The 27,829-nt window shown below is 38.1% G+C and overlaps 2 protein-coding genes across 10 annotated transcripts in view; one reads left to right on the forward strand and one right to left on the reverse strand.

Annotated features, from left to right (window-relative positions):
* The window catches only part of LOC105248017 (phosphatase and actin regulator 4B), a 214,198-nt gene extending 194,608 nt beyond the window's left edge, over positions 1-19,590 (forward strand). For 5 of the 9 annotated variants that reach the window (XM_011252547.3, XM_011252550.3, XM_011252541.3 and 2 more), the window contains 10 exons: positions 5,398-5,616; positions 7,945-8,169; positions 8,908-9,154; positions 10,366-10,398; positions 12,624-12,769; positions 15,038-15,194; positions 15,693-15,748; positions 15,985-16,088; positions 16,354-16,526; positions 16,884-19,590. In XM_011252547.3, coding sequence (XP_011250849.1) covers positions 5,398-5,616; positions 7,945-8,169; positions 8,908-9,154; positions 10,366-10,398; positions 12,624-12,769; positions 15,038-15,194; positions 15,693-15,748; positions 15,985-16,088; positions 16,354-16,526; positions 16,884-16,899 — 1,376 coding nt within the window. In that variant the 3' untranslated portion in view covers positions 16,900-19,590. The remainder of the gene's footprint in view (positions 1-5,397; positions 5,617-7,944; positions 8,170-8,907; positions 9,155-10,365; positions 10,399-12,623; positions 12,770-15,037; positions 15,195-15,692; positions 15,749-15,984; positions 16,089-16,353; positions 16,527-16,883) is intronic. The other 4 variants (XM_011252543.3, XM_011252546.3, XM_011252544.3 and 1 more) reach the window with 4 other exon arrangements.
* Positions 19,591-23,752: 4,162 nt separating this feature from the next.
* The window catches only part of LOC105248022 (serine/threonine-protein kinase S6KL), a 46,206-nt gene continuing 42,129 nt past the window's right edge, over positions 23,753-27,829 (reverse strand). The window contains exons 9-10 of the mRNA XM_025411327.1: positions 24,614-24,838; positions 23,753-24,287 (exon numbers count right to left, since the gene is read on the reverse strand). Of these exons, the coding sequence (XP_025267112.1) occupies positions 24,159-24,287; positions 24,614-24,838 (354 nt within the window). The 3' untranslated portion in view covers positions 23,753-24,158. The remainder of the gene's footprint in view (positions 24,288-24,613; positions 24,839-27,829) is intronic.

Genomic DNA, 27,829 nt, shown 5'->3' on the forward strand with positions numbered 1-27,829 from the left:
ATATTTTCAAAACAAGAATGTCCTTTTTTTCTGTGTATTTGAAAGGAAAATAAAATGTAGGGTGTACGAACGAGAGAATTGATAAAGATCTCCTTCGGGGGGGATTCTATCGGGTAGAATGCACAATCTTGATATCACAAAAGTTGAAGCAATTAACATAGAGGTCTTCTATATCGTACTTCGCTTCGCATCGCATGATTTTGACGACGAGGAAAATGAAAACGTACTTGCAATTCCTCTGTGCTCGTTCACGCGCGCGAAGCGAATCTCTCTTCGTTATACAGTTGGTCGCGGCGTAATTTATTTCTCTCGTTTGTTAACCGAACACAGTCCCGGTTGCGACAAAGAAGGCGCCAGAGAATCAGCAGCGACAGAGCTGTTGTCGCGACAAAATTTAAGCGCTTCTCACCTTGCGATGCTTTAAGTGCAACGCCAAGGACGTGATATAGGCCGTTTCGAAGAACGTATAATCCCGTGAAATATTGCAATATTGTGTTTAGAAATACGCTCTCTGCGAACCGTGTACCGAGTGCGCGACAACATATGTGACGTATCTCAGAAATACAATTTTCCGGAGTACTTCGAAGTGCATTTTGATTGTATACGCGACCAAAGTAAAGCCGAAAGAGAGATATTCTTGGGGAAAACTGGGGGCAAAATTCCCCGAATAAAAGAATCCTTGGTTGCTACAAAAATATGCTATTTATTTTAATCGAACTATAAATCTATATATGTCACGGCCGCAGCTCGCTGGCATTGGTTCACGCTCTATAAACAATGCCATTGCTTTAGGCGATTAGCTAAATGAATTTACGAAAATATAATACTTCGCTATATTTTCTCGCTCTCGTTTTCTAAAGTAACAATCCGTATTTTTTCAGAAATTACATTATATCAGTTAAACAAACATCACATTTTCTTTTTTTACAGACGCTAAATATATCATACACATCTCTAATCTCTTTAAGGATGTTTTGTATGTCCAATCTCAGCAAAAAGTAGCTGAAAATCAATATTGACGAATATCCATTTTTAAGTGTATTTTGAGTATGAGAAATTGTGTGGAATATTACAATTTTTTTTTCTTAGCTACAGTGCAGAGATGTATTTTTTAATATTTATTGCGTTTTTACTGAAATATTCCAAATTTTGTTAATCGAACTGATAAACTTTTGGCAGAGAATTTCGCCTTGTGACAGATACATGGTTAACTTTATTGAATTATATTTAATATCTTTTTAACCAGTACTTGTATAATTATTTGACCAAATATTTCCTCTGTATCTAAACTTTTGCAAATTTTCAACAAATTCTGAATATTATTTCCATGTGTTTTTGTCATTTGAATCGACGTGGTTATACGTTTCTCATAAGAATACATGTTAATTCGATGCAAATTAAAATCCTTATAACTTGTGAACGCTTTAGTGAATCGATTTAAAAATTGTACTGAAGATTCTAAATATATGTCAGGACATTCTGTACACTTCTCATTAAATTCTCAATATTTTGAAAATCGGTACAAAACATCCTTAAAAAGATTTGCTTAAAATTTGAAAGTACCTTGATTGTTATTCAGGGAAATGTAAGAGAAACACTGACTATCTCGCAAAGTTTCCAGCTAACTTTAATGGAAAAATGTTTCCGCGTTAGCAGTCAATTTACATTCCCGTGCACTTGATGCGCGCCGGAAGTCGAGTCGCGTGACGCGGAAGTCGCATCAGTCACCCGGGCGTGCATCGTGCTCTAGTTTTTTCACGCTCGCGTGGTCATGACGCGTGGGGGTTTTCGTCGTAACCGAAATTCCTCACACGTAATGCCACATAACGGAAATGTTGCCAAGGGCGAGCGGCATGATTCTATTCATAGACGCACCGTTCGTTGTGTCAAAGTTCCAGATGCATCAGCCGAGATGCATTCCGCTCGAGCTCTCCCGCAAGTAAGAGCGATGCGAGTGCGTGCACTTGGCACACGTTCACGAGAGTGTGACGGATTGTGTGCGTGTATCGTCTGAACTTGAATGCGTCTCGTGTTATACGCGCACTTGACACGAGAGAAGTTCCCCTGAACTTTGGATCGCGAAGTAATAACCGATCAGACATCTAGTTATCGTCGCCACAAAATTGCAATGACTAGGTTTTTTCCCTGTATTGTTTACTCGATGTTTGCCATATAATTTCTCGTGATTGTAAATTATACCTTGAAATTTGTTAGCTATTTCCTTAGCTATTTCAACGTAAAAGATAATAATAACGCGCAAAATATTGATCATTCGAAGATACGAGGCTATAGATTAGGCGCCGAAGTAGCTTGCAGTAATAATAGTAGATGGAAGGTCGTCGCATGGTATGCCATCAAGTAAGGCAGAGATCTTTCGACGGAGCCATTGATCTATTTTCATCCGTGTTCACGAATCTACGAGTTTCTAGTTCCCAACCAGTCCCACGTAAGCTTCGAGGCTCGTCGGACAGCGTTCGTGCTCGGCTTCGACTTTGCGGTGAACGAAGACGCATCGATTCCACTGATGGATCGTGTGTCTTGTTCGTTTTGACTTACGCGGCAACGACGACCAGACACAGTCGGGAACTAATTGCGAAATTTCTTGCGGCTTGAGTCAACCTTCGAAATTGCGCGAGTTTAAAGCCGCGACTCATCGCGGTGACACGCTAATCACTCATGGGCCGTATCGTTCATCTTAAATGGCGAAGTAAGTATAAGCAGAGTCACGCGCGAAATTTGTTGCACCGTTTAATCGTAGCCCGGCGATCTAAATTGCGCGAACGTGGAAAGAATATATAAATAATATTAAAGTAGTAATTAAAATTGTAATCTACAAGAATTACAAGTGGTTGCGTGATAATCGCAAGAACGCGACAAAGCTGTCAAAGAGCGATAATGTCATTATTCTTTTGTCGCGATTCAAGAAATTGATGTGACGCATAATTTAAAACATTGAATTTTTCTCAACAAATCTAAAATGCTGTTTTATAATAATTAAATAATTATACCGCCGCTTCTCGGAATATTAAATAGTTGAAATGAAGTTTTGACAGTTTTAGACTAAAACTACTATTGAACTACATTTGCTTTTATAATGCTCTATATATTGTTGACATTATTAGCAGAGTGTCGAAAGAACTGACGCCTACTTGTCGTGCCTCCGAAATTCCATTGGCGTATTTCCAAAACGTTGGCGAAGTTTCCGGGACGTGTAAAATCCATCAAATGCGGAATCGACTCTTATCGCGCGCATTAAACAGACAGAGCGTATTCTTTCGTCCAGCCAAGATGAGCAATTCTTCGTCTATCCTTCTACAATTTTGTGTGCGTTTGTCCTCTTCCTTCTTTTACACACAATATTCATGACTTACAATCGCGCCTTAATATCGAGAACCTATAGTAATTCATCGCCGCGCGCTCTGACATCCAGTTATTTACGTCGAGCCTTTCTGATGTAAAAGAGCCGCTAAACATAGAGAAGGCGCGCGTATTTTTGCAGGAATATCGATTGCGCTACTTTAACTTTGTACGAAGCGAGGGCGATTGACTTGCCGTCAATTGTAGACGCATCAATATCGTTTGATCCTGAATTCCATTAGCGTAGGAGACCGATCCCTAAAACGCAATTTCTACGAATCGACCATATCTTTCCGCTTCTAATTGCGCGCACTATTTCACTATATCGATTTGATTATATGCATATTTGAAATTTCGCTTTCGTCATCAAACAGAATTTTGTTCAACTGTACTTTTTGATTACGAACGCTTTCAATCTACAAATTTGTCATCCGTTATATCACATCGGCAGTCAAAAATGCATATTCTCCCAATATTGCATTTTGTTTCCGACAATCAATAACATTTATCTGTTATTAAATTTTATTTAAGTTTGAAGCATTGCATCTTGAAAATCAAATTGCTTTGTATAAGAAAAAAATATATGTAATATTTTTATGGAAGGGAAGAATAAAAATATCTATTATAAGTTATAGGTTTCAGTAATAAACTTTGCGTGATAAAAAATTTAACAAGAAAAGTTGGAGCTACTTTATCTTCTCATTTGACATTTATGCTCGCAAATTTTATAATTAATGAAAAATTAATTGTCACGATAATTAAAGGAAATTTTATAAAATGCTCTCCAAAATTAATAAATCTTCAAGTTTTCCAACAATCAATTAATCATATGTAATAAATACAATACATGGATTGGTCGATATCTTTAACCGATAATAATTTTTAATTATTTGACAAGTCAGTATAAAAAAGACAATATTATATGTATGCATATTTATGGATGAAAAATGTTAAGTAAATCGTTAATATCGAAATAATCGAGTACCGTTTGATCCACGATGAAATCGAACCGAAATAGATTCCGCCCACAGCGTTTTGAAAAATCGGATTGATGATTTATCGATATATATTGCCGGTACAAAGCGAATTTTTGAGAAACTTGCACTACCTTTAATCGCTACTGTCGAATCGGAAATGTGTCAAGTTCTTGAAATTCGCGAAACGAACGGAATAACGTAAAACCCCGGTTGTGCGGTCGACAGTCGATAACGGGCTGCGCGCGCGAGGAGCTTTTTGTTCCACTCACGCGTCCTGTCCAAGCCCGGCTTGAAAATCGACGTTCTTTTTGTGACGGATGTCACGATGGCATCGTGGCGCATATGTCGAACTTTCGCAATGGTGGACGGATTTTCGACGACAAGCAATCAGCGGAACGACCGTTTCCGGACGAGGGCGCAAACGTAATTTGGAGGCACCCTTTCGTGCTCGAACGCGCTCGACATATCGTAACCCGATTCTTTTCTCGTGATTATATGCAAACACTATTCGATGATGAAATAATGCCGATTACACTGTTAATTTAACAGATTTGCAACTCATTATACGACATATATAATGAGTTAATAATAATAAAGGAATAATAAGAAACGAAAAAAAATATGTGTAAACAATGATTTAATTTTATTGTAATTTTTGTCACTACAACTTTTAATTAATTCTTTCCCTTATAAGATATATGACAAAATTTATTTTTAAATATTATTTAAAGTCACACGAACAATTATATATATACACACTCGAGTTAGAGGAAGCGAAAAAATCCGATAAATCAGCACGGCAGATAAATCGATCGAGAAACATCGCGGAAGCAAGCCGGAAAAATAATCAGAGGAGAGCGTAATTATCCGTATTTATTCGCGTGCGAATTGCGAGGTCAAACTTTTCTCTGAGCGAGCGCATCGTCCGCGTGACTCTCGAAAAATTCACGGGGAAAGGAGGCGACAAGTCGGATCAGCTGTTAAGCCAAGCCCGTCTATTTGCGACGCATACTTCTCTCTCGTCACGGTTCTGACCGGTGTCGAATTTTTTTTTCTGTTGCAGAGCCGAAGAAGGAAAAGACTGAACAGAGTGCGAATGGCGCGATATCGCCGAGCGGCGGCGGCGGTGCCGGCGATTCGTCGGCCGCAAATCTGGGCCCTACCGGTCCGGGGGCGCCGCCGGTCTCGGGTCCGGTCTCGGATTCCGGGGACCAGCAAAAGCCGAACAGGCCGAACACCCTTGACGCCAGGGTGGTAGCCAGGAGGCTGATCTTGTTCGACAGTGAGTACACACTCGCGTGCCGATCCGCGTGTGCGTCCGTTAGTCTCGCGTATCGATCGATCGACATTGTCGTCGTCGTCGTTGTCGTCGTCGTCGTCGTCGTCGTCGTCGTCGTCGTCGTCGTCGTCGTCGTCGTTGTCGTCGTCGTCGTCGCTCAGAGAAAAGTTCGACGAAATGGATGGTATCGGCGAAGGCGTACGTCACGCGAGCGTATCGATTTTACAACGAAGGGTGAAATAATGGGATTGGCTCAAGTATCGGTGGGCTTGATGGGTGGGAAGCAAGAAGGGTAGCGAGAATAACTTTGCCGCTTAAAGGGCCTAATGCAGTTTTCCTATAAGCTAATAACATGTGAAAATATGTTTCCTGCAAAACTTTTTCACATTAATAATTAAGGTAACATTAAACATTATACATTTTACTTATTATTACACTCTCGTGAAACAATCAACTGTGTTTATAAATACTCGATTTGACATTTATATTTACCGAAGTTATATTTTTGCTTTCCGTATTCGTATGATATGAATTTGCTTAGTCCATAATTATTCGAAAAACTTTTTTCTTATGGTCGCGTATAAAAAGTTCACGAATAGATTAGCCGGTATAAACTTGGGTTTATATTTGTTATCGCTGTGCAGTTTATGAAAACTTTCGAGTAAGAGTTTTTCTCTCCAGCCTGAGGATCAGTTAGAAGCAATAATAGTATCCTTTTATGCAATAAGTCCTGGCCGACGAAGAGCGATGAGTCCTCGCGAATTCATGCCGCATGAATGCAATTATCATCGAGTGTATCGCACAAAGTTTCGTTATTGGATTTAGTTGTCCCTTTGACGAAGCTCGGTATTATTTATCTCTGACAACGTCTACAATTTAATAACATTTATTAGAGGCCGAGAGATCGATAAAATACAGATGTGTTGAAATGTATACTCGCCATATCTACCTCTTCATGTAAAAATATCTTTAGCTATTATACACAATAAAGCACATTAAAATGTAAATATAAAATTTTTCAACGTTATTATATTTTATTTTTGTATTATACTCTAATGAATGGCATGAATTGGAATCTAGATATTAAAATTTCGATTAGTGAATATCGAATATACAATTATAATGTATAATTTAATTAATATAACATGCATCACAACACACAATTTCAGGAGAAAATCAATATGATACTTAAATTATCGTTTAAGTAATATCTTTTAAGCGATTTTTTTTTCTGAAAGAGAATTTTTCTACATTTTTCTAAAAAGAAGGAAAAGGAAGGGAATTTTTTCTCGAAGTAAACTGTCGAGAGAAAGTTCTGTGAGAAATCGAGAACATTTATATCAACATCCTGCTAATAATACTGGGTAAACTATTCAAGACATATATTTATTCAAATAAGTTTAAAATTTTAATCACTCTCTGATACTTTGCGCAACGTGAATTTATACGCTAGGACATTTGATATATCGCTCCGAAAATTTTCTCTATAAATTTCGAACAAGCTGAAATCAAATATGTTCAAATATGCGCTCGTGATCAAGCGCGACCGGACGGTCTCTGGAGGGAATGCGCGGTAGCCAAAGTATCTCGTTGGTAACCGCCTGGAACTTCGTCCTTTTGTACGTCAGAATTTAGGTGCGCGACGTTATCAAATGGCCGGCAGCGCCCTGCATCCAGCAAGTTATTTAACATTCCAGCCGATGCCGGTCGACGAGCCGTTTTTCACCAAAAAAAAAAAATTACTGCTCTTTATCTTATCGAGAAAAAAAATTAAATTTCCGAGAGAAGATTAATTGAAAAAAAATAAAATAAAATAAAACAGGCCGCGAATTATAAAAGCTGATGGAAGCAACGCCAAATTAAAAATTTCGTCCGGTATATCCCGCGCGGATTTAATAATAAACAAATTCGGGGAACAGCCGCGAATGATGTTTCGCAAGTTGCCACCTCGCAACTGCAACGGCCGCGGCACTCATCCGTTTGCCAAGATATTGTTGTTTCTGCATTGCGATGAATCATGTTCCTCGAAACAACTTCCAAGGAACGCGTGGAGCGCGTTCTCTTTTCGCCTCGTATTTTTACTTCGGCGCGATCATCCATCATGCCGTACCTTTTCTGCTTTATTGCCGCAATAAAAACATCTTAATCCTACATATGCGGTGCAATTCAATTTAGAAATATTGAGAGAAGCACGAATAATTGTCTCTCGACGCAACGGAATAAGATTAACTAATAAATCAAACATGTTTCTTCTATTCGTAATATTGTAGAGATGTATGATCCCATCGGCGTACATATTATCTTAATCTCCGTTTTTCCTTTTGTTTTCAGTGGACAAGAGGGTGTTGGATCCTCAGGGCGCCGACAATCAGCAGGTTATCGAGAGGTGTTACCCGTTACCACCTCAGAATACCCTGATGCTGTCGGAGCTTCCGGAACCGCCGATTCCGTTAAGCGAAATCGGTCCTATACCACCCCCGCCCATGTTCAGCTCTCCGAGTCCTACTTTGCTAGCGAGACAACGGCAAATCCCGCTCTCGGACTGCGAGGATGAGGGTAAGTGTCCGTAATGAAGTATTATAATGCGACGAGAGAAGAGTAATTGGAGCAATTATAATCATACGAGAGAATCTCGCTTCGCCGCTTATTAGAATCTGCTCCACTAACACTATTCTAAGATAAATCAATGTTTTTAATATCGATACGTTTCCCTTTTCATCCTCATTTCAATTTTCTTACACAATATACCGCGGCACATTAAGTTATAAAATAATAGCCAGCTATTATGGTGGCTGAATATAGCCAGTGGCAATAAATGAAGCGCATATTGTTATAGAATTATTTAACATTGTTTATCTCATTATCGGCAATTTAATTTCATCGTTAATTATCGGTCTACGCTAATTGATGATCGCAATTCCATATTGCATTGATGTACTTGCCTCTGTAATGATGCATGCCCAATTATTGATCATCGATCGTTACGATTGTGTCACTGTACGTCCATAAATCAACCCCGTCGTAACTTGTCGCTTATAATTGTATAAATCGGAAAAAGCAATCAACGCGCGCGTGTTTGTTCATTACAATTAATAAATTAGAACATAATAAATCATTAAACTTGTCCACTTGAATTTTCTGAGCTTCGATAGATGATGAAACAATCATTTCACCTTTTGACGTAACGCGTGCAAATTCGAAATTGCTTCATTTTCTAAAAATCTCAAACATGAAACATCGTTTAAGTCCCTCTGCGATTTGACATCTTACGATAACGCCTGCTGTTTGCGATAGATGAGGAAGACATCGACGTGGAGGAGGAGGACGACATGTACGTCTTCAGGGTGTCGCAGCCGGATCCGGCGATCGACACGTCCCGTGTCGAGGAGATACCGGCGAAGGAGCCCAAGTTCCATGCCGTGCCGCTCAAGAGCGTCCTGAAGAAGCGGGGTTCCGGAAGCGGGCCTGGCACGCCGCAAAATACACCGACGCAGGAGAACAGGCCGCTGACGCTTCGCCAGGAGCTCCACGCCTCGTTCAAGTTAGTGTCTCTCCCCTCGCGCTAATATCGAGATCCGCTTTACAGTTGCTCGAGTATATCCATCGATGCGGAAATGTTCGGGAAGAGGAGCCAATTTAACTTATCAAAATGATTTCCGCTGCACGTTGGTTCGTCCAAGTGCTCGTTTATGCGAAGGAGAAAAGTTATACAAGACTTGTAATTCGAAATTAATCATGCATCGTACAAAATTCAAGATCAGCTCTTGGAAAGCGATGCAAAATTAAAGACTCAGCTTCGCGATCAAAGTATCACTTATGAAAAATTCTCTGCAAAATTGAGGAAAATTTGTAATTCGCGAGATACATTTTTTAAGACTCGATACTTTTTAAAGTGGATTTTAAAAGATTATGGACTCCAGTCTCGGTTCGAAGCATTCAGTTTTGAAAATGCATCGTTCTTTGCATTTATTGCAATTGTTAAAGAGGCTTCAAGAGCGAATCTCACTTTGAACGTTATACGGCAACTAGGATAATTAGAAGGCAAAGGCGCGGAATGAATGCAGAACACGAGTAGTTAGGGATTTTTCTCGAACACTTCGCATCGAAACTCGAAACTCGCCGTAAGAATCGGGCGCTCTTCGAGAGCCATCGCCGGGGCAAATTCGCCGAGATAATCCGCTTTCTACATCGGCTTTTCTTTAATTAGAAAATCGGCTTCGTTCTCGAAAGCCTTGTTTTCTCGCGTTGTTGTTTGATATCGAGAATACCTGCTTCTGCAAGCAGGCTTCGAGTACACCTCGCTCTCTCTCCCGTAGTATCATTGTTCTCGGCTGTAATGAAAAAAAGTGAAAAGTGGACGTCGAAGAGCCCTAATTTGTTTCGAACGTAGCCCTTTAATTTCCCGTCTCGCTGCTTGTAGTTTTTGCATCTAGCCTCCCCTGCTTGAACGAATACGCGATAATCTTTCGGACGACGTTAATCTTCATCCTTCTAGACCGAGACAAAATATCTTATCGGGCAAAAAACATTATTTATTACGTGTACAATCGTTCATGTAATTCTGTAGGGGATATTGGGTATGCTCGCCGTATTTATTTTATTCGCCGAAATTCAAAGTGCGAGACGGATTATTGAAGGGAAACGTACGGCCTCTCTCTCAGGCGAGTAATCATGGAATGTACTTCGTGCACCCATTCGCCATTAACATGTCAGTCACTAGTAAAGCATCGTATTTTTCTTATGCTTAACCAGAAGGCCACCGTTGAGGCCTAGGATGAGAATATGGTAATTGGGCATTGGTTTAACTAAGCATGTGCGAACCGATATTGTATATATTATATATACATATATATGTACATATATATACGTATTAAAGATATCTTGTCCTTTTTGACGTCTTTCACGGCGCGCGGTTGATCGCGAGAGAACCAAAATGTTCTAGTCTCCTTTTCTCTCGGTGACTCCCTGCGCGAGCGCCGCGAGCATGGCAATATTGGAACGTTTTAAGCATGAGAAAACCTTAGGGAAATCCATGAAAAATCTCTCAGCCTTACGCTTGTCTCGCCGCATACATTCGATCACGCACGACACACGCGCCGCGTGAGTCGAATATCGCGCGAGATGGGTCGAGCTCTTATTTTCCCTCTCGCGTGATCGATCGATCTCGCGGGTCATGCGATCCATCATTGGTCGACGGTATCGCACGTGCCGAGTTGTAAGTCGGATAATTACGACGAGCAAAAGAGAGCGACAAGGAACTCGTCATAATTATTTCACTCGTGTGAGTATATGCGTTCTTTCGATATATCTTGGTATACATTGGTTATATTATATCCCATATTTCGATATATTTCGTATATTTATTATTCAATATATATATGTCCCGTTAATTCTAATATATATATAAAGCATGTGTCCTTTTCTCTAAATATTAATAACTGTAATTATTATTGATGTGATGTATTTGACTTTTGACTATCGTGTTTTACCAGATGCAGGTTGCAGAAATTTTATATTAATTAAGTAATTTAATTTCTTATTCTCGATTGTAATTTATTTTCCATTGTTCTGCGATCTTCCTGCAGAGAAACAGAAGAGAATTTACAAACAAAATGTTATCCCGCATTTTTAATCATGACACGAATTGTGTGCAATTATTTTTCAAGATCATACTTATCTGCGGAAACTTTATCGAAATTTAAAAAGTTCTAGTACCATCGATATATATAATATTGAATTAGAATAATTTTATATAGATTTTCTAGATGAGAATCTTAAGCATTTAGTTATTACGAGAAACGACAGAGTATTGCCGGTTTTTGTTCGCATCACATTATTGCAGCTTTGGCGCTCGCCAGCTTCTTAACGTTATTGAAAACGCTTTGAAAATATTTGGCCCGAGGCAATTCGCTTCTGACGTCACGCACTGCGCTCTCAAAAGAAAAAATTAAAAAAAATATTTAGTATAAAAATGTTGAAACAAAAATGAAACATGATTATCCCGAAACCGTGGGGCATGCTTTGCGCTTAGATTTTATAACGTAATTTTTCACAAAATTTTCGCACTATTACTATAGTCTTTAGAAACGTGAAACTCAATCCAAAGACAATATTGAAACGACAATATTCTCGACAATTTACTGTTGTATAATATTATGAAAAGTTCTTACGATAACTTGCCACGAAAAGAGAAAATCTAAACTTTTTGTCAAGAACATTGCGCATACAGTCAAGAGTGGCACTCGTGCTAAATATTCGTAAAATGTTTACAATCTCTAAGTACTCGGAGACACTTTATTCTTGAAAGAAAATTCATCGCAAAATAACTTTTGAAGTTTAAATTTAAAAATTCTCCACGTAAGGCAGCAAAAACTCGAGAAATTGCAAACTTAAACACGTTGAATGCCAACTCGTCGTACTTATCTCCGTAATTATTATAATCGTCGGTTTTCGCTACATGTATTTAAAAATTCTTACAATTTTCTATTCATCTGCATCAATGTAGCTCGGAAAAGGCAAGCGACAAGTTGCAACAAAAAAGATTCATGTTCATAATTAGAAGGATATACATTTTTATAATTATCGCAATCATGGTGTCATTTTTCCTATTCTCGCTGTTCCCTAAATTTTCGCGATAAATTTTCTACCACGGAAATCTCATTGCGAATATATCGCGCAACACCAACGTAGATCACACGGAACAAGTAGTACAATCGCGAATAAAGTTCACGTACACGGCATTCAACGTGTCGAATGGATAGCTGGCAGACTTGGACGCAAATGCGCGCGCGTCAGTCTGTCGCTTCACATGGCGTTGTTCTCCACCCGACACATGTCACATACTATGCATCTCTACCTTCCCTTCCTCCGCCGGGGCATATCCCATCTTTCGCATCTCGTTCTCTTGTAGCACCGTAGAGTAGAACATTGGTTCACGTAGCGTCAACCAGCGGAAATCGCTATCCGAATGTATTAACAAATCTTGCATGTGCCGTTCCTCGTTCTTTCAGCAGTCGACCGGTCAGATTCGGCCTCGCTTTGCCCTGCACGTTGGAAAACAAGGAGAACGCGCGGCCATATGTCATCAGGGAAGATGTCGATGGCGATTCCGGCGATGGACAAGTCCTCTACAGGGATGATTATGATGACGAGAAAAGTAAGTCGTTCGATTTATTTTATTAAATTTCTAATTGATTTTAGAGATTATCGTCCTGTCATGTTTGCTTTTATTTCATTGTGCATATTAATAAAAAATGCAATCTAATACGTAGCTATTAATTAATATACATAATACACATGAGTACGAATAAAGTAATTTTAAATGAATTATTAACAAATTAAAAATAAAAGAACCAACTACGTTATATATATTTATATTTCTAAATTAATTAATCAATGGTTATATTAATTATATCAAATGGGCTACGTAAAGTACATAGAAAATGTATTTCAATTAAAAAACATAATGGGCGAACTATATTCATTGTGGCACAGTTTCTCGCAAAATAATAGAATGAATAACTTTGCAAAGCTCGATTTTTCCTCGATTGTCTTTGCAGCGCGTTTCTACCTCTCGTGGCTATCAATTAGGCAGATTATTTATTTAATTTAACTTTTGCAAATATTAATGCTGCGCACATTATGAAAACCTTGCAGTCATATACCAGCGAAAATCAATCCTTTTCCCATAGAAATAAATATGCCGCAACTTTTTCGAGAAACCACATTAAAATTCTGCAGCAGTCGGACGCTTAAATCACTCTTGCATACGCGCGTGTGCATCGCGATAAAAATGCAGCTATACGAAAGACCACACTAGAGGAGCTGTAGGGCTATGTTTATTTAGCGCCTTTGCCCTCGCAAATTTTCGTCGAAATATGAGGTTTCAAATTCTCGACTCGATTCGATGAATGGACTTCCGAACGAATTTATAAATAGTTCCGCGATAAAGTTCATGTCCTCCCTTTTTTGCGGGAAACGAGAGAAACGCGAAGGACCGTTCTATAAATCTCGAAAAATATAGCTTGGAAAAAAGCCGAGTCAGTCGCAGCTGCCAGCAGAACTTTACGGAATTCAGAAATAAAAAAAAGAAAAAAAAAGCTCGAAAAACTTGACGAATTTCAAACATTTGCAAAAATTGAGGAATTTCATAAGAAGGTGGGAATTTTGATGTGCCAGCGCTAGTAATCAAAATTTAAAGAACTTGAAATTCGTATTTTCGTATCTGGAACTGAATCTGACGTTCATGTCATAAGTATACCGATTGCAATAATTTTTTTTTTGTTAGATAAAGATAATTACCGAGCGTTTTAAAGGACTTGATTATCGAAGAGTTTAATAAATACTTTATTATATCAATTTCTTATTTACATTATTTGCAGATATATTGACATAATACTTTAATATATTTTAAAATAGAGAATTATCAACAACACAAAATACACAATACATTTGGATAATGCACATTTTATTCATATGGCAGGGGATTTATACAATTTATATGAATGATCTAATATAATAAGGAAATAATTTGTTGGATGAACGTTTTATCGCAGATTAAATGTCTCGCAGGAAAACGCAAATTGCCCAACATTTTAAATCAGCCTTCAGCGTCCGGACTAATTATATTCGTGCCGAGTCGTATGTGTATATATGTTAACGGACATTTGAGAGGTTTATATTAATCCCCGAAGATAGTTGGCAAGTTGCTCAGTGTGTTTCTAGTCGTTCTTTAAGCTGAATTTATCGCACGAGGCTTCTCGCTCGCTAAATTATTATCGAACCGCGTAGGGGTGGACGACTATAAAGTTATTCCCTTAAATCCAAGCTGATCCCTAAAATTCATATATCCGCTTTAAAATTCATTCTCGCGGGAAAGTACGCGATTGTGGAGGGAATTTCGGGAAATTTCCGAAACGCGTAGTGATTCCGCAATCCGGGTCAGTGCGAAAGCGAACGGTAATTAATATCACCGGATTCCCGGATTTCGATTACGCTTGGAACACGTTTCGGGCGCTTTTCGTACCTCGATTCGCATCGAGAAGGAGAAGGAGGGAGAGAGATAGAGTGATGACACGCGATGCTGTCGATATGGACCGCGTCGACGGTGTCGATCGTCTGCTCCTCGGTCGAGCCGATCGAACACGCCCCCCTGTTGTACCGCAGCTTCAGCTGCTCGTCGATCCTGGAGGGTAATTAGCGATCGTGACGTGCGATTGGACGCAAGATTAATTAACACCGATACGCAATTTAATAGACATCTATGCGGAATTTCCATTCCGACTCTAATATTTCAATTTACATCTGATTATCCTCGTTAAATGATGACCTTAAATGCATTTTATCATATTTACGATCCCTTATTTATCGATGTAATAATGGGAATTCAATGAATTAAGGACAAAAATATCGTCTATTTTGACAGGCCGTTTGGCAGCCAAGATTGCGCGCAAGGAATCGCTTTCGCTGAAACTCGCTCTTAGGCCAGATAGACAAGAACTCATCAATAGAAACATCCTTCAACTGCAGACGGACAATGAGAGGCAGGAAACGAAAGAAGCGATTGGTGCCAAGCTCATTAGGTGAGAAAAATGTTGTTTGCTCTACCCAAAATTCCCTCGCGAAATTTTCATTCTAATATAAGATAAAATCTTCGAAATCAACTCGTAATCGACATTAAAATGAGGGGCTTCGTTATCCTGTTGTTTTCTTATTTTATTATAGCTAAATATTTGTATTCGTCAAAGAAATTTAACGTATTTAAAATTATTTTTTGATAATAACGGAACGGAACTGTGCGCGTATTATTTCGGAAAAATCGATTTCTTTTTCTCTTTCACCGATACCCGTCCGTTACTGACTGATTAGGCTCGTTTGAAAACGAGCTTGAAATAACAGCTATCTTTCGAAAAGATTACGCGCGGATAATGGGACGAGTGGTCTCGGCTGTGGTGAATCACATTGTTTGTACAAAGTGAATGCCCTGCTTCCTCCCGTGAAGCTCCTCTCCTTTCCTCTCTCGAAAGAAGATTAAAGTGGCCGATGAACTTACATTGATTCACGTGCCATTCTCATTTCAGGCGGCTGAGCATGCGGCCAACTCAGGAAGAACTCGAGGAGAGGAATATTTTGAAAAGTAAGTTTACTTCAGTTTTCTCCCTCTCATCAATTACGAGCAACGTCCGCGCGAAGCTTTTGAGATCAATTAAAATGCCAAATTTGAAAATTGATTACTCCCTTAAAATTTGAGAATTATATACGTTTTAACTTGATATAACGGTTCACTTTCTTCTACGAAGAGTGAAATTAAATGTGTGTTTACTTCGTGAAGTCGAATGGGATTAAATGTCGAGTTGCAACATTTCTTTTTAGAGCAAAGTCCTGCCGAAGAAAAGAAGCAAAAAGAGGAAAAGAAGCGATATCTCCTGCGCAAACTGAGTTTCCGACCAACCGTCGAAGAACTCAAAGAGAAAAAGGTAATTAAGGGAAGAAAAAAGTTTCCTTTTAAATCTTTACGAATTTTATTGCACTATGTACATTCTTTAATATTTCACGATATGCAAACTGATTACATGTATGTATATATGTATCGATTGCAAAAGATATGGCTGAATTTAAATCCAATCGATATTTTATCGTATCTTATTTAAGGGTGCTATTTTCTGATAAGAGGTTAAAGGACTACGATAAAGCGCTATAAAAACGAAAAGCGATACAGCTTATCTTTCATTCTTCCTGCAGATTATTAGGTTCAACGACTATATCGAGGTAACGCAGGCTCACGATTACGATAGAAGAGCTGACAAGCCCTGGACGCGGTTAACTCCGAAGGATAAGGCTGCCATTAGGAAGGAATTGAACGAGTTCAAGAGTTCGGAGATGGCCGTTCACGAGGACAGCCGACACCTCACCAGGTACTTGACGTTTTACGAATTTCCAGCGAAGCTACTTTCAAAACGATAATTTACATCTCTCCCCTCGAGTCAGAATTTTATTAAAATGATTATCGCGTTGAATGTGTACAGCTTTGTACAAATTGGATCAAAGCATGTAAAAATCACCTTGTATTATTAAACTTTATAGATTCGGTAAAATTTGATGATTTAATACCAGCTCGTCGAACTTACCTAAAGATTAAACCATGAAAGCTTATTTAAAACTCAATATATAATCGATAATATATTATCGATTAGTGATTATACATAATTAATATTTCATAATTCGACTAATATGTTTTTAATTTTTTTAATATTACTCTTTTTGTTCTGCAGGTTCCATAGGCCATGACAATTGCAATGTGTTGAGGTGCTACAGTGTGGTGCGGGTATATGTGAAGGTGCAGTGTGGTGGCCTCGTATTGAGGCTGGATAAACAAACAGGTATCGTTGCTCTTCTTTCCGAATTTAACGGAAGTGCGAAGTGCGCGATACTCGTCCGATTGGTGACGATGATTTTTTTGACGTTGCTGCGTCGTGTCGCCATTCGTCGTTGTCGCCGTACATCATTCGCCGGCACTTCTTTCGTCATCGTCATTTACACACGTCAGCGGCGAGCGCCACCACGACGTCGACGAAGATTGTGATAGGGTGACCCGCCATCCCCACCGAAGAGGACCCGGCGGGTCGCTCGCCGATTTCTTTTCTTAAGGGTCGTTCACACTCGTGCTTAGCCGCGCAAACAGCTCTCTTCGGGTTTCCGATATTTCTATCTAATCCTTTTATATCTTTGGCGCCAACTCAAACGACGATGTCGTTATAGTATCGGGAGGCATCTCTTATTATATATTCTTAACATCTTTGAAATATTCTTGAAACTTTCCGCGGTAAATTCTGAAATAGGTATACTGCGCGTATATCTTCTTCCGTATTCATTGAAGCTTAAAAAATTAAAATTTATCTTCAGATCTATTCTCTTGAAAGCTTGCCGCTGTGAAAATCAAAATGCTGTACAGAATAAGTAAGACTTTTTTAGAAACGTTGAGTGTGTGTTCGCGTCCCGCTGAATAAAATCAGAAGTCATTTCTGATGATATATCGTGTCTCATTCATAATTAACGTTTCATGTTATGAATTTTATAAGTTGTTTTTTGTCTTTGTTATGTATAAATTTAAAAATCATGTAAAAATACAAGATTGCGTCTGTCATGAATATATATTTTAGCGATAAAAAAAAAATGATATTCCAGAACGAGTGTCACACGCACGTTGATGCGTGAAAATGTATAGATTAATCGCGCTTATAAGATTAAAATTAAGCGCGAGACTTTGGCAGAATTCCATAGATATTGCGAGTGCGCGTGTGTGAACATGACCCTTAAACGTGTCAAACACCATTTTGCAATCAAGCTAGCTCGTCAGTGTCACCTGGCATCATTGTAAATGTAAATCGTTTCAAGTTCGAGCCATCGTAACTTTTAGATATGTGATACATCTTGTTGATATCACTAAAAAAATACTCGAATCCTAAAAAAAAACGAATATTCAAGAAGAGGAGATACATCACATTATAAGGGATATCTCGTAACTAACATCGTCGTGAGTTGGATTTAGTTGAAAAAAAAAATGTTTTAGTATTAATATTTTTATACGTTGACGAATATATAAAAGGTAAAGAAAAAAAAGAATTTCCGCAAAATAATTTTTCGATATAACTCTCGTTTTTAATAATTAAGAATATATTCGGCTGACGCCCGAAAATGTGATTTACGATAATTCCATGTTTTCTCACGATTTTGGCGCGATTCGCGGGCAAAGTATTCATTGCTTATGACACACTAACACAACTTGGTGTATAGTTTGTTGAACTCTTCGTACGCGTCGCGTGAGAAATGAAAACAGCCATTCGGTGTCCACGACAATCGGTCGACTGCTCGATCGACACAATAACTGTTTTCCTTTACTGCCAGGTATCACTCTCTCGTGGAGCTGCCTTGAAGAGCAAGCGCTTACGGTTATCTAAAGAAAAAAAGTTAGATATACTCCGTTTGCGGGAAATCAGAGATGCATTGTGCAATGTAACTTTGTACAGGAGTATACATAGCGTGTACATTAGTGATTATTATTATTATCATCATTGTTACATTTCTCGATAATCTCGCAAGGACACGCTCTATGGTCCTCGTTAATTTCGATCGCGCGCGCGCGTGCGCCTTAATCGCAACAATGTTAATAAATTCTTTAAGAGCAAAAATACGCGCGTTAGTTGTTGTTCCGTATTCATCGAGTACAAATATAATACTTTCATAACGATTTAGAAAAAGATCATTAAACATATCTTCGAAAAATACATTATTGGCTTGTATTATTGGCTAGTAATAAAGCTAAAATATATTAAAATCGAATCTCTCTCTGTCATAGAAGTTTATTATTAATTTATACTCGCAGAACTCGGAACATCAACAATGATTAGTCCGCTCTTTGTAAAAGCAATTTGCTGAGTCAACAGTGAATCGTAGTCCTACATAGTACTGTCTATAATGCAGACGGAGAAGAAAAATTGAATTAGACAGAAAATTAGCATTAATTGACGTCGGTGATGACCGGCTTGTAGTATCTAAACTCGTTCAGCCCGTTGTTTTCATCAGAGGGTAAAACGAAGAAAAAACATTCGCGTTATACAAATCGCCATGTTACGCGCAAATTTGTATTTAGATTCGCAGCTGATCGAAAGAACGAAGCCAAACGACAGAGAAAAAAAAAAGAAAAGAAAAAAGATTAACAAGAAAAGACACGCGCCTCGATGTGCGCGATGTCTTGCACGCTTATCTTTGGAAGCTTCTTGCATCTCCTGCCCCGCTTATCTCCTTCCCCAGGTTTGTATAAAACTCTCTTGCTCACGTCATTATTGACAAAAAGTTCGTCATCGAATATCCCTCCTTATTTTGGAGAATGGCGAACGAAACAAGAGAGAAAAGATTGCGAGCTACGATCTTGCGCGACGTGCAAATTCACAACAGCGATGAATAAAAAAAAAATCGTGATCGAGATTCTACTTTCCTCTCCTCGTTTAGAGATCCTAGTTTTTAACGATCGTCCAATGGGGTGAGAGGATCGGTGTGTAATGTGTCGATCTTTCTCTTAACCCGTCGGTGAACTCAGCTGTTCGATATTAATTCGTCAACTTCGAGGTCGTCGAAGGTAAAAAGGACAAGACACCTCTACCTTCGGGAAATACCACGAAGAAGTACGTCATAAGGAATGTCATAAAATAATAAGCAGGGAGATTAAAGTGTCTCTCTCGTTCCATTGGTCGAGCGCTGTGGCTACCATGTAGTCGAACAAATATATCCATTTCCGGATTGTCTGGGCCGGTATGCATACCCGTGCATGAGTGTATGTGTGTGAGTAATGCACGATGAGAGATTACGAACAAATATTTTAGGAAGAGAGTGGTCGAAATTTGAGTGAAACATCTCTGCCAACAATCCTTTTTTTTCCTGCGACGTTCGAGAACGTATTTTTGTGCATGCGTCTATTGTATATATTATCTGCATTTCAATATAACCGATGCCACGTGAGTCATATATATAGTAGAGATTAAGTTAGAAGAATGGCGTTGTTTCAATGTTGAATTATTAAAAAATAAAAAGATATTTATTATCACGGCGAAGAGATTTTATTAAGCGCTTTTATTAAACTTTTTTGAGCGTGAATAAATAATAATTTTTGTGTTTTAAATTTAATTCCACAATTGAATTTTATTTAATAGGAATTTTAATTTAAAACTAAATACTGAAGATTTTTGACGTTGCATTGTTTAACAGTTGTTTATTAAATTTTGAGTTAGAAACAATAGTTTCTAGCGAGCTATGTCAGTAACATTTTATGCCTTGCATAATAGAGTTTTTCACTACTTGGCAAACATATCAAAAATTTCGTATCGATTGTCGATTTTTAATAAATGCAATTTTGGTGGCAAAAAAAAAGTTAAACAATTAGACAATATTTAACGTATTATTAAAATAGATCTTGTTTATCACGTGCGAATAGCTATTTTATAAATAAGGCTACGTTTTAATCTGTAGAGAGAGATCCGTTCTCGAGCGTATTCCGATATCCTCACATCTGTTTGAAGCGTCCACTCTCTGAGCATAAAACAAAGGCAAGAAAAAAAAGCAAAAGCACGCGAAACATATATAATAATGAATGATTTTATGTACATATTAATAATATATATAAATATATATACATAGAAAAAGGAGCCCATTCTGCTACACGCTACGCGATATAACGCAATGTATATGTGTGTATGTATATATATAATAAACGGTGAATATTTATATAAATACTTTTTAGATAACTACGCGCTCTAAATGCAAAACAATACACCATATACATATATAAATATTATACATATAAATATAAATAAATATGTATACGTATACATACATACATACATACATACATACATACATACATACACATATATGTATATGTATATGTATGTACATACATACATACACATATACATACATACATCATACATATATATTTATATATATATATATATTTATATATATATATATTTATATATATATATAAATATAATTATTTATATATATATATATATTTATATATATATATACATATATATATATACATATACATATGTATATATATATATATACATATATAACGTGTACAAGCAGTATGTGCATTTTCCAACACAGATAGATAGTTGGTATTTTGTGTACAAAACTGACAAAACAATTGTTGGACATTCTTTGGATAGCTGCGCATCAGGACGAAGATAAGGGGATGAAATGACGAAATGGAAGTCTCCGTTGTCGAATAATTACACGAGACGATCGACGATGCGGAACGGCACTGACGCGCGTCACGAACCATCGACCCCGTAGTTACTTCATGTATCATCGTCGTCTATCATCTGAATGTAATTATATTATCGTCCGTGCTTAGCGTACTCTCTTTCTCTCTCTTTCTAACTCTCTCTCGTTCGCATCCTACTCGACGACGCGCGTCCGAGCCGTTCCCCTTTTGTATCGCGCATTAGCAACGTTTATTCTGCAAGCGAATCCACACACAAGTATCAAGAGATCAATCGGAAGTTGAATTCTTTAAACGATACTTACAAATTTTCAAGTAACGCTCTTCAAATAATAATGTTTCATCTATATAAAAAAATATATGCATGTATAAATATAAGGCTCGCGTAATATTTCCCACGAGAAACGAAGCTACAAAGTTATTTCGCGATTTGCAGAATAGCGGAAGCCTTGCGCGATATCCGTAACAGTGTCGGGCTGTAAAAAAAAATGAGTAACGAGGAAGTGAGTTTATCGTAATTACCGAACACACACAGACGGGGGACAATTCTACTTGTATTATATTATCTAACGATAGAGCGAAGCATTGTAACAAGAAGGAATAATAGCAATTTAAGGGTGAATGTAAAAGGAAAAAAGTGCATGAATGAAGAGAGAAAGGAAATGTGTGTATGTGTATGTATCGAGAGCCGTGACGCGAACCGGTGGTTCTCCAACGGGGTTCTCGACGATACTAAGGAACCCCGGAGGTTCGCGATCACGAGAATAGGCTTAGGGCGCTTTCACGCGGGATACTCGTTGCGCGAATCCTCCGGATGTCGATTTGCTAAAGGATAAGATGCGAACATCGCGAACGGGAGGAATCGTCCGCGCGAGAAGGATAGATGAGTCGGCCCGAGTATCCGGCGCAAGGGCAAGCAGCCTAGAGATTTTTACCAAAATGACTCCACGCCATGATGACGGGGGTGAAAGCAGTTATATAATTAAATGTAATTTCGTTCTGTTTCACGAGCGAAAATCCCCTCTCCCTCTTTCCCACGATCTTTTGATAAGAAGCAGCGATTGTTGATAAGCAGCGACGTGGTGCGGGAAGCGATCATTCGTAAATATCATTTTGCTGTTCCGTGTAATCCTGAATCTTATCCTTCGTTTGTTCCGTCGATCGTACAATCATCAAGGTCGCGTTACCTGGGAGATACGACGGACAAAGTGTCAGAATGAAATAATCTCCCTACCTCTTTTATCGCGCGTTTCATCTGGACGCGAAGATGATCGTTAGGATGGATTATTGAGACGTTAGTTAGAACAAGTATTCTCTTTAAGGATAATACACGGAAGCGTCTGAATAATTATCTCGTGCTCAGCGATATAACTATTCTTCCCCCTCCCCCGTACAATTTAATTTATGCATGCATTGTTCTTAAGAAACGTTAATTCGCGCGCACATAAAGCGTGTTTCTCTTTCTATTCAATTTGTCCGTCGACATTTTCCTTTAACATTGTTCGATTCAGAACACTCGGACAGCGATAGATTACTGACGCGTTACACGGAACGTAATTTGAGAAAATTGTATTATATATCGAAACCGAAAGATCCTCTATATGTAAGAAAAATAATGTATATATGATTATATATATATAAAAATTACACACGATAAACTTGAATTAATTGCACTCTCGAAAGAGCAGCTGCACCTTGATCCAATAAAGAAATCGAGGCGCATCGGAAAGCGGATGAAGAAATGAAGAAATTTATACGCGCGGATACATATTAAAAAAAGCGACAATGTGAGACATTGAGAGAGAAAAAGCACATTTTGTTCTCGCATTCATTTTGGAAGAAACGCTGCGTTCTAATTCATTTTTGTTTCGTTGTTAGTTTGTACGCACTACGATTATCGCAATTTATTGTATTATCGACGAGATACTGTAACAAACAAAAAATACTGTTAACTATTCTTAAAAAAATTAAAACTTTTGTAAACTGAGATCATCCATGGAGTCGACCAAGAGTTTACTTACTTGACGCTTCCTTTTCAGACTTGAATCTGATCCTTTCAAAATAATCTGGTGTATTAAACTTACACACGCACGTAGAAAAGTAGTAAATTAAAGTAAGTGGTAAATTTTTGATCGATATTTTCAATTGTTAATGATATTTCTACTTGAATTAGGTAACTTTTTAATCAAGTTATAGGAAAGTTAATAATGAGGAATCTTATTCATTCGGAAAAAGGGATGGATTAAAAAATCTTTTAGAGTAAATAATGCTTAAATAGAATAAAAATCATGTTTCTATTATCTTTAATATATTTAATTTTATCACATTGTTATACCTGAGTAATATACTTAAAGAAATTATATTTTTTAAATTACTGAAATTCTATTTGAGATTCATTAACTAGATTATAAAATTCTCGCGTGACAAGTGCATCGTTCCAAACATTTAATTAGTATTTATATAAAAAATTATTCTGATGCAAATTTTATCAAAAATAACTTTGTTATGCGTGCATTATATACATATAGGGCGACACCTTCTTCAACAAGCGACACAAAGGATACAGTATAACGATGAATCATTTCATCCTTATTTACATTCGGCAAGCAACAAGGATAAAGTGTCTGTGTTACTTGTTGAATAACGCCCATATTCACATATGCGTTTTAAAGTGTAATACATATGAGAAAAATATTTTTTATAAGATGTATGTATATAATTAGAAAAAATGATATATATATATATATACATTATGAGATCATTAACTTGTGCGCGTAGCGTTAGAATCTTTTGGAAACGACTCAAAATTTGCAAATGCGTGATCCAAAGAATCCACTCTTCGTTGCTGTGTTTCTCGTCGATTCACTCCTAGAATCCGGAATGGCGATTCCTACACGTGAACAACGATGACAAGTAATTAAAAAAAAATCCTATATAAATTTATAGTCAATCAAAAATCAAATTTATTCTTGATTTAATCCCTGTCGAAATAAAATATACAACTTTTATGTTTCGAAATAATAATTTGAATATTAAATAATTTGAATAGCATTCTCTATCATATGAAGCAGAATTTTTAGAATTTTTTTTTATATTTTTAACGAGAGCAAACATGCTGTGTTAACGTTGAAAATTTTTTATATACGATAAATTATTCAAATATTGTTATTCTCTGCCTAATAACTAGGAAAAGCAATCTATGTTATTATTAATTACCTTTTTTAGCATGTAACTTTGAATATCGTAACCCATATAAAAAGCGATCCGCTGAAGGCTGAGGAGATTTCGGAGCCTTAGACGAGGCTCCGGTTGTAAGAGTCGTTTCAGAAGATCCCTCGCTGCTGGTGAAATATCCGCATTCGTTGGTAAGGTTCCCGGCACATTCGCGCAATTCAGATCATCTTGATCAAGTAAATACTCGGCTGACAAAGTGGACGGATACTGCAACAAAATTGTAACATTTGGCCTTCGATTGAAAGTCTATAATATTAATTTTTTCTCCAAAATACTATCATTATTGATTTTAAAAGAATTATTTTATCATTATTATCGATGCTATCTTAGTTATTTATAATATTATCATCTATATTTATATTATCATCTTTAACATCGTGCTACCTGTTTTAGTTGCTAGAAGCAACCCGTAATACAAATCAAACTTCACGATACGACCGTTTAATTTCCATTCGACGTACAAGTATGTTGAAATAATTAAATAACTATATATAATCTTCCTCCCCGAGGAGAAAAATTGCTACCGCGACGAGCACTACGAATCGAGACGAGATTTAATCATTGATTGGCAGGCGCGCACACATACATACACACCCGCGCTCCGAGGACCACGAGGTTTGCGGAAGGACTTCTTTTTTCTCCTTTGCCGCCGCAGGGAGGCGGGGGAACCATAAATAGCTCCTTTTACGAGAGAGAGGTAAGAGACTAGAGAAGCTATTACCAATGTGTGGATTCCGGCCTGTCTAGCTGCTTCGTACGACCGGCATACCACACAGGTACAGGCAGGGTCAACGGCCACTCACGACCCTCAACCTATCCTATCCGCTCGTTCACATGTCCCTCCACCGTGTGGTACGACCTCGCACGACCTCGCACATGCCGCCTCGCGCGAGCACGGATTTCTTCCCGCAGCTTTGTACTTGACGCGCGTCAAACGTGCAAACGGGATTCACGTGGAGGACATTTTCTTTGTCGTCGTCGAGTTGTTACCGCGACGCGGTGGCGAAACATGTGTCTGTTGTAGCAAAGGAATGGCTTTCGAACCATGTAACACGTGTTCACGTGTCTGCCCGCACGATTATTTGGAAGTACGTATCTCGTTTTACGCAATCCTCGCGGTCAAGTGATGGAGAGGACAGCTCGGACGCTTTTTTGTTTAAACCTGCCTCTTCGTTCATAAAATAATGGCTCAGATTATTCCGCGTGAATGTAGATTGTCCTCATTTGTATGCAAATTTCGAGCGCAAAAAGCGACTTTTGGAATGTGCTCGATGCCAACGACTTGGACATTCCAAGAGGATATGCTAAAGGAAGCCATGTCCTTCTTAATCAATAAGCAACGCGTAGCTTCGAGAATTAATAAATGCCTCTCGGTAAAGAATTATTCAGCGAGAGGCTCTACTGTTCGAATTTTATTCTCCGATCCGGTTCCTCGAAATATGCGCACACTAATCGCTAATTAATCTCCATATTACGTGCGGTTTTCATCGTTGTTTACGAATGAGAGGAGAGGAGACCCACCTGAGACTCGTCAGGTCGTTGGACCACGCGCGGATCCGATCACGCGGCGAACGGGATATTTCAATTCGATCTCGAGGGAACCTTGACCGAGAGAATAACGGGACGAAATGATCATTACGAGATCGTACACAGTAACGTGCGGCTTTTGACGCCGCCGTCTTTTCTGCATAGATCGGCCGAATCGTCCGCCTCGTCGGCGCCGCCGACCGAGGCAACCTTCATCGTCCACGATGCGAGGAGGTGAAGGAGCACTTTGAAGAGGCGACGTACGAGCGGGAGCAACGAACCAAAGCGCGACGAATTAAGACGCCCGTAATGTCTTAATTACTCTTTAATTATTGTACTTTTTTCTCTTGACGTGTTTGTATTATTCGATAGTCTACATTTTCAAGACTTTTGCATGATGTACGTGTGACGTGTCGACATATATTTGTAGACGCGCGCAAATGAGCGTTAACGAGCGGTTCGCGGTACACGTCCTTCAGGATTAAGATGTGCGGATTGTGTTACAGCGTTTTCACGCCAGTATGTTTTACCGAGACGTAATTTCGTAAAATTGTACTTCCTGCCACGTGCTGCTGACGACAAATTCTACGTGCAAAGCGAAATAAATCGCGGACAGATGGGATAACAATCGCGCAAAACAAGGAGATATTGTACTTTCTCGTACATGAACGCGGTAGAAATAAAAGTCGAGTCACTATATCAGCTCTCTATATTTAGAAAAAAAAGGACAGAATTAGCATTTATATTTTTCTCACTTTTTCTAGTCTAGATGATTTTATTCAATTCGATCGATCATAAATGCTAAGCTGATACAAGAAAAATTCGTGAAACTCGTTTATATCCATCGCTCCACTCATGTGCGAAATCAAAGAACAGATATATACGCGATAAGTCAATATATTTTTATACATATGTTATATGCTAAATGTAGCCATGACGGCTAATTGTTAAGCAAATTCAAACTTCTGTCCGACTCGATCGCGCCGCGAGTACGTTCATTAGCATCGCATATTCTATTTGCATATCTTCTGCATGATCGCACTTTCCACATACGCTTTTGTTTAAAAATAATATGTATTTAAAAAAAAAATTTAGTGAATGTACCGACTTCTGTTTTTATATGTTTGAAATACGATTCTTTCTTTTCGATATATTTTTATCGTCTTTTAAGATATAAGAATTGCCTAAGAGCGCTCTATAGTAGTATATTTTTATCGCGAAAAAGAAAATGTCGAACAAAAGTATCCATGGAGTTGAACTCGTGAGAACGATTATGTCTCACGGAAAGTGACCGTTGCGATTATTGCGGTAATTAAAGCACCACGGGAAAGGTCACGAAAAAAATAAGATGCAGATTTGCAAATCGAAAAGATTCTCTCCGTTAGGAAGTGTATACGCGTATTTTTCTTGTCGTGAGAAAAATCTTATCGCGTATATGTTACCTATAGGAACAAAAAATATCTTTTCGGGTCATCTTGTGTGCTAAGTAAATGCGTTATTATGCGAAAGATTGATGAGGTATTCGTGTGCGAGATACGATTGAAAAGAGTATTTTTTTCATGTATATTGTTTCTTATGATTTTTCTATCTTATTTTTTCGAATATTATTTCCTGCTTATTATTTACATTTTTTATTTATTCGATAATCACAATTGATTAATGTATCTAGAC

This window comes from Camponotus floridanus, unplaced genomic scaffold (genome assembly GCF_003227725.1).
Source record: "Camponotus floridanus strain SB8 unplaced genomic scaffold, Cflo_v7.5 scaffold39, whole genome shotgun sequence".
Lineage (NCBI taxonomy): Eukaryota > Metazoa > Arthropoda > Insecta > Hymenoptera > Formicidae > Camponotus > Camponotus floridanus.